Below are 7,704 nucleotides of genomic sequence, written 5' to 3'. Positions count from 1 at the left end.
AATACCTATAAATAATTTTTTATGATATTTAAGATAACCCAATAAAAAATTACTTGCTCAGATTTTAAAACAAAATTTGCACTTTTATAGTTAAATTTTTATTTTATTCGTAGTCTTTTATTTCATTTTTGATTTAATATTTTAATAACTTATTACTGTACCTAATGGAGGGGCTAATTTAGATATCTCGTATACCAAGCAGTAAAGGGTCAAACATAGGTAAAAGTTAAAGAATTAGTTATGAATTATGTTTGTACAATGATGTACTAGAGGGGGGGGGGGGTTGTATACCCCCATCCCCCCTTCAAAAAAATATTGGACGTACTTGTATAAACTTTTAATGTCCCTTATTATTCGGATTGCGAGGTATCGACAATAGCTATTCCCATATTTACTTGAAAATTGTATGATTGTAATTCTACATTGAAGGATATTGTATTCAATTTGTTATTTTTGCGTGCTATTATAACTAGTCATACTTAGAAATTATTTGATTTTTTACATCACAAAATAACGTGCCAAATATATTTCAGAAAAAAAGTTTTAAGAATGAGTAATCGCACAGCAGTTTCCAGACTAAAACAAGATTATATCAAAATTAAAAAGGTATAAAGTTTGGTAGCGAAGCTACTCATTCTTATTTCTTATGGTTCGTAAAGTTCTCGTGACCTTATAATGTAAGAACAGATTAGAAAAGAGATATATTAATAGGTAATGTATCACCATTTTGTATTTTGGTTTTGGAAAAAGTTAGGGCTCGGCAGCCGGGTAAGCTGAAAGTTAAAAATCAGCTGGAAGTCTAAACCTGACCCAAATATGGCAAAAACTTTTTTTAAAAGTTTCAAAGCATCCAAATTGGTATAATTTTGAGGCTTAGTCGAAGCTGCCAATCCCTGAGAATAGTTATTAAATCTAAAACCAGCGTCTACGCATATATAGGCCTCTAGGGGCTTTTGAGGTGGAGAGGACCTCCTCTCCCCTCCCCAATCTTCGTTTTAAAAGGTAAAAATTTAGAAAAAATCAAATCGCAATAACATTTTAAACAAATTTAAATCGACAGATGGGGGTAATTTTGTTAATAACATTTATCGTGAATTGTCTTATGCTTACAACAACTTTTTTTACAAGGACCCAGTACCCTACATAGTAGCTGAACCATTGCCCTCAAATCTATTAGAATGGCACTACGTCGTTACTGGGCCCGATGATTCCCCGTATAAAGGTACCAAACTTATATTTGTAGAAGCGAAGCTGCTCTATAATTAGGTTCTGTGCGTCACTGACTGAGATGGTGTTGTAGGAACCAAAGAATAATACTGCTGCTTAAAACAGATTAACTATTTTCTATTCAAAACTAAAGTGGATTTAATTTCCTCAATTTTATAAACACCCTTGAGACAACCAACCATTTAATCTAGCTCTAAAGCAAATTATTTATTGAAGATAGTAGAACAATTTAACATTTTTAATGTCTTGAATTATACTATAGCTAGATCCTTTTTAAGATTTTAACCCATAAATGTGTGGCGAACGTGCTGCTATTTTCATTAAATCGCCTTTCAAAGGTTTAAAATTTTAGGTGGTTTATATCATGGTAAATTAGTATTTCCCAGAGAGTTTCCCTTTAAGCCACCATCAATATACATGATCACACCAAATGGACGCTTTGAGGTAAGGTTTACATAAAATATCCAAAAAATTAAAATCAGACAAAAAGACAAACGAACACATATAATTATAGTAAAAGCACGCGCTATTTTTAAAAAGAATTTTACTTGTTTGGAATTTAAATTAATTGTCATGCATCGAAATCACCATTTAAACAACTTAGTTTTAATAGACAGTCTTTCAAAAAGGATGGTTTTTTTTCGTTGATTGAATATTTTTGAAATATTTGAATTTAATTAGACGATGTAGAAAAATGTAGAAAAATTTTGCCTCAAGAAGTATAGTCTGGAGTAATGGATATGTTTTTAGATAAACAAAAGGTTGTGCCTTTCCATATCTGACTATCATCCTGACACATGGAATCCCTCCTGGTCAGTTTCTACCATCCTTACAGGTAAACTTTCTATCCTAGATATCTATTTTCTATCTTTCTATATCTGACAATCATCCTGACACTTGGAATCCATCCTGGTCAGTTTCTACCATCCTTACAGGTAAACTTTCTATCCTAGATATCTATTTTCTATCTTTTTATATCTGACTGTCACCCTGACACTTGGAGCCCAAGTTTCTACCATCCTTACAGGTAAACTTTATATTCTAGATATCTATTTTCTATCTTTTTATATCTGACCATCATCCTGAATCTTCGAACCCACTCTAGTCAGTTTTTACCATCCTTACAGGTAAACTTTCTATCCTAGATATCTATTTTCTATCTTTATATATCTGACTATCATCCTGAAACTTGGAATCTATCCTGACACTTGGAATCCATCCTGGTCAGTTTCTACCATCCTTATAGGTAAACTTTCTATCCTAGATATCTATTTTCTATCTTTCTATATCTGACTGTCACCCTGACACTTGGAGCCCAAGTTTCTACCATCCTTACAGGTAAACTTTCTATCCTAGATATCTATATTATATCTTTATATATATCGGACTATCACCCTGACACCTCTGGTACCTAAGTTTCTTTCATCCTTACTGGCATTCTTTCTATCGTAGATATCTATTTTCTATATTTTGATATTCCAGTTCAACTCGTGAATTGTCTATCTGTCTTGTCTACCATTTTGACATATGTCAAGGTTACAAACAATTTTTCTTTCAGGATTATTGAGTTTTATGTTGGAAAACACGCCTACCCTGGGTTCTATCGAGTCGGGCGACAGGGAAAAGAGAAAATTTGCATATAAGTAAGTTATTTTTATCCGAGGGAGGAAGGGGACATTGGACTGAAAATTACCCTGATACCGAATTTTATTATTACATTATCTTATTCGTTGATTAAAAAACTTTTGATTGATTGGTTCATTGATTTATCAATTAAGATCTCCAGAACTAAAAAGCAAGTAGTAGTAGTACCCTAACTAATTTTTTGTTGTACTCTCTAATTTTCAATTTTATTTTAGTTCAATTGAGCACAATCTAAAGGACAAAATTTTTTGTGACCTATTCCCTGAGTTGAAGACCCAATGTCTGGCGGAAATTGAGAGAAGAAAAACTGTAGCTCAGCCACCCCCCGTTATACAGGTAAAGAATGCACTGATGGTGCCTACTGCTGTAGTGAGTCAGATGCATGACATTAACTGTACCATATTTTAGCTTGTTTTGGACAGAATCTTTATTTTAACAAGTATAGCTTCTTTGTAATGAGGGGACAAAAATGCGTTTTGGGAGAGGACCCCCCCTAGATATACCACACTATTCTGGGATCTTGCTGAGTCAAGTATCAACTGTTGGGAATATCAAAGGATGACTCCATGCAAAATTTGAGCCGGATCCGGCCAAAACTGGCCGTGAATTTTATGAAAAACCGTTTTTTTCCGGTTTTTAGGGGGTATCTGTAAATCGATTCAGCTGGAGCAAAACCGGTTAGAGGTACAAAAAATTTTACTTCACATGAAATTTAGCCAATGCAATTGCCTACAAAAATGTACTTCATCATCAACTTGATTGGACAACTCTTTCCCATCCTAAATGTCCATTAAAACCTCGGAAACGGCAAAAATCGCCAAAAATCACGCCTTTGGCGGCAAATAACGGCTAAACGGTCAGCCGGAGGCGAATGAAACATAAATAAAGAAATGTCTGCCTAAAAAAGTTGTTCATCATCAAAGAGAAGCTTGAAGTCTCTAAAACGACTCCTTCCCCTCCTTTAAGGGGAAAAACTGAAAAAACGTGATTTTCAAAAGTATGCCCACTTCGTGGGTGTGGGGGGCACTGAACCCGTCACCCCAGGGTCACCAAATATAAAGTCTAGGCGGCCCACAATGCTAAATTTTCACCAAGTGAAAGTCTTGTGTCATTATCTCTTATGAGAAAAAAGTTATTAATTAATTAAAATTTCAAATTGTGATTTTTTGATGGATTTCTTTGATGAAATGACAGGCCGGTCAATTTTTAGGCCATTTTTTGCGGTTTTTGGGCCGTCACGCCCAAACGGTTTGAGATAATCTCACAGGACCTTTTGCCCAACCTAAGTCTGGTTATTTGTGAGGTCTAAGAAAAAAAAAATCCCGGATTGGATATAGCACGACGTCGCTGCGTGCCGTCAAAAATCGCTGGTCGGCTCATTTTGCCCCCTCAAACCCTCACCTCGTGCCATTTTTCTGTGTAAAGATTATAATTATAATCTTTTGCGTAAGTCTGTTTTTTTTCCTAGACCTCACAAATAACCAGACTTAGGTTGGGCAAAAGGTCCTGTGAGATTATCTCAAACCGTTTGGGCGTGACGGCCCAAAAACCGCAAAAAATGGCCTAAAAATTGACCGGCCTGTCATTTCATCAAAGAAATCCATCAAAAAATCACAATTTGAAATTTTAATTAATTAATAACTTTTTTCTCATAAGAGATAATGACACAAGACTTTCACTTGGTGAAAATTTAGCATTGTGGGCCGCCTAGACTTTATATTTGGTGACCCTGGGGTGACGGGTTCAGTGCCCCCCACACCCACGAAGTGGGCATACTTTTGAAAATCACGTTTTTTCAGTTTTTCCCCTTAAAGGAGGGGAAGGAGTCGTTTTAGAGACTTCAAGCTTCTCTTTGATGATGAACAACTTTTTTAGGCAGACATTTCTTTATTTATGTTTCATTCGCCTCCGGCTGACCGTTTAGCCGTTATTTGCCGCCAAAGGCGTGATTTTTGGCGATTTTTGCCGTTTCCGAGGTTTTAATGGACATTTAGGAGGGGAAAGAGTTGTCCAATCAAGTTGATGATGAAGTACATTTTTGTAGGCAATTGCATTGGCTAAATTTCATGTGAAGTAAAATTTTTTGTACCTCTAACCGGTTTTGCTCCAGCTGAATCGATTTACAGATACCCCCTAAAAACCGGAAAAAAACGGTTTTTCATAAAATTCACGGCCAGTTTTGGCCGGATCCGGCTCAAATTTTGCATGGAGTCATCCTTTGATATTCCCAACAGTTGATACTTGACTCAGCAAGATCCCAGAATAGTGTGGTATATCTAACCCCCCCCCCTCTCCCCCTCGTAAAAAAGCAAAAAACTTTAATTCAAAGTTCAAATAAGTAGTGTAATATATTTCTACAATATATTTAGCATTTTATTGCAATAATGGGCTAAATTGTTAATTTTCTATTTTAGGCCGCCGAAACTACGCAAACCCTACCGCCGCTGGTCTCTTTCTGCCTGAATATCGGCGGCGTCGCCGCTTTTGCCCTCATCGTTCATTATGTCATACAGTCTCTGGAAATGGAATGATTTTAAGAAGATTTATTTTTGTAAAGTCAATTTTCTAGCCATTTTGGAGGACCACCCATAAGTTACTAACGTTTCAGGAATTGGCTATTCAAGGTTAGAGCCTCTCCTAAAAGGGGTTTGTATAGTTTTTTAATGGATTGGGGGCTGTTATCCATTGTTTTAAAATTAGTAATTCTATCCATTTAAATTTGCTAGGGATCTGAAGGGATAGGACAATGGATGACAAATTGATATACATCCCTAATCATGATGTACAAAATCACTCTTTCTGTAGATTAAAATTATTGTTTCCAAAATTTTACTGTCTAATGTCCCATAACTACCTTCCCTGTAAATTTTTATCATTCTGAATATAAGCGTTCTTGTTACATTAAATAACAAGCAAAAAAAATTATATATTAGTTTAGTTAAAGTAGTTTTATTTTATTTTTATTATTCTATTATATGGATGATAAGATTCATAAAAGCGAAGTTTGAGAGATGTGTACAATGTTATACCTAGTTATGTCCTTTAGTTTCGCCTTTAATTTTAAAAAAAAATTTAGCAAATTATTAAGTTATGAAACAGCAAAGAAATGCTTCGTTATAAAAAGAAGGCAATTCTACAATGAAAAAATCGGTCAATCCTCCAAAATGTTAGTAAAAATCTTCAAAACTTTAACATTAATAAGTAAATAATTTTAGTGATCATTAACTATGTTTTTGTTTAATAATTGCCTCTTCTTTCCAATTTTTATTAACTGCATTTAGCTTCTAACCATATGTGGTGCTATCCTATATCATAAAGTAGTGAGTTGAGTCCAGTAAGATTTCGTAAACTTTGTTCCAAAGAGAGCCACCCCCTTCCCCCCCCCCCCCCCCCACCCACCAAAGGGAAAGCTTATGAAACAAAATATGCATGTTTTTTCTTCAAATATGTGAATAACATTCAAAAAGATGCATATTTTGTTTTATAAGTTGACCTCTATCTCTTTAAAAAATTTGTTTTTCATTTTTACATGTACAGAGACCGCCTTGAGCTCCGGAACCTCGAGGCCTATCCAAAAAATCTTAAAACTTGGGAAAATTCATCATATAAGAATGATTTTATCTTTTATAACCTATCCTCTCAGTCCAAAGATAAAGCCTATATACCAGGCTTAGGCAAATGTGTCAGAACTCCCCCCCCCCCCTTATTATAGACAGCGATTTCAATCAGTTTTGTTTGACACGAGGGGCTGATGGCCCGGGCAAACAAAACTGGTTTTAATTTTATTATTTTTATTTTAATATTTGTGGAATATTGTCTGTATCAAGATGCTACACATTATTTTTCAGTATAGCTGAGAAACGGTTCTAAACGAGCCAATATTATTCGATTTCAAAGCCATACTGAAAAATGTTTTCAAGAAATCCGTAATTTTATCAAAAAGCAGCTAAAATATCGACAGCAATATTTTGGAGAAAAATATTTTAACTTGATTTTGAGATTTATTCTAAAGTATCTATAATATGTTTATTATGTAAGATTTGGCACTTTCCTGTATAATGCTATTAAAGCGTATTTTACCTACTCCTATATTCTACATTTTATTCTAGCCCTTGTAAAAACAAGGGGGGGGGTATAAAAGTGCTTCACTTGCATTATATTAGGAATGTTCCAAAAAATTTTGTTTTTGAAAGAAACAAATTTTCTGTGATCATAATTAAATTTAAATTGTGTTTTATAAGTTTGTTTTGTGTTGAATTATTGTACAGAAATATATTTATAAAATTTAAATGTTTTATTAAATATTTAATGAACGATTTTAAATATATAATCAAAATATAAAAAATATTTTTAACAATAGGAAATTCTTTAGGTTAGGTAATAGTGTTTAGTATGCACCTGCATTATTATATACACATACTAGCGGCTACGCCCCTAGAGGCCTCTAGTGGCATTTAAATGTTTTTACTTTATTTTAAATATCTAATTTGAGAAATAATTTGTCTATGTTATCAGCTCTTTAATTCATGCTTCAACGCAGCGCGACTACTCTAGCGAGACTATGCTAGCGACACTATGCGGCGAAAATATTTTTTAAAAATTCGATTTTATTGTTATTTCTCCTGGGAGGGTGGTGGTACCCTCCCCCAAAATAGTTAAAAACCTTCCCGGGACATATGAGAATCTACCCTGTTAAGGAGAACCCAATCAGTTCAGCGGTTAGCGAGATCCTTCGGTACAGATACACACACAGACAAACAAACATCCTGTTACTTTAGTATAAGGATAGAGAAATTTTCGCTTTTGATTGACGTTAGTGTACAAGTTTTTAAA

The 7,704-nt window shown here is 34.4% G+C and overlaps 1 protein-coding gene across 2 annotated transcripts; it reads left to right on the top strand.

Annotated features, from left to right (window-relative positions):
- Window positions 1-536: 536 nt before the first annotated feature.
- Window positions 537-7,161, top strand: LOC145303704 (ubiquitin-conjugating enzyme E2 J2-like). Of its 2 annotated transcripts, XR_013873792.1 has the most exons (8): window positions 537-606; window positions 1,129-1,222; window positions 1,580-1,671; window positions 1,978-2,062; window positions 2,786-2,870; window positions 3,087-3,207; window positions 5,286-5,495; window positions 6,617-7,161. XR_013873792.1 is itself a non-coding variant. In XM_080145311.1 (7 exons), the coding sequence occupies exons 1-7, from the start codon at window positions 550-552 to the stop codon at window positions 5,400-5,402; spliced, it is 651 nt and encodes a 216-aa protein (XP_080001437.1). In that variant the 5' UTR covers window positions 537-549; the 3' UTR covers window positions 5,403-5,516. The 2 variants fall into 2 exon arrangements, 1 of the variants encoding a protein (XP_080001437.1); XM_080145311.1 differs by lacking the exon at window positions 6,617-7,161 and having other exon boundaries at window positions 5,286-5,516.
- Window positions 7,162-7,704: the final 543 nt, after the last annotated feature.

The sequence above is a fragment of the Acartia tonsa genome, chromosome 13, assembly GCF_053477335.1.
Source record: "Acartia tonsa isolate MP-2025a chromosome 13, ASM5347733v1, whole genome shotgun sequence".
NCBI classification, from domain to species: Eukaryota; Metazoa; Arthropoda; class Copepoda; order Calanoida; family Acartiidae; genus Acartia; species Acartia tonsa.
Note: the sequence above shows the minus strand (reverse complement) of the source record. Positions and strands in the feature narration are given on the sequence as shown.

Bases quoted from the DNA above. Each gene is read 5' to 3' on its own strand.
- LOC145303704 (XM_080145311.1), top strand. From the start codon at position 550: ATGAGTAATCGCACAGCAGTTTCCAGACTAAAACAAGATTATATCAAA. The intron at 2,063-2,785 runs GTAAACTTTCTA...TTTTTCTTTCAG, and splicing joins AGTTTCTACCATCCTTACAG to GATTATTGAGTTTTATGTTG. The intron at 3,208-5,285 runs GTAAAGAATGCA...TTTCTATTTTAG, and splicing joins AGCCACCCCCCGTTATACAG to GCCGCCGAAACTACGCAAAC.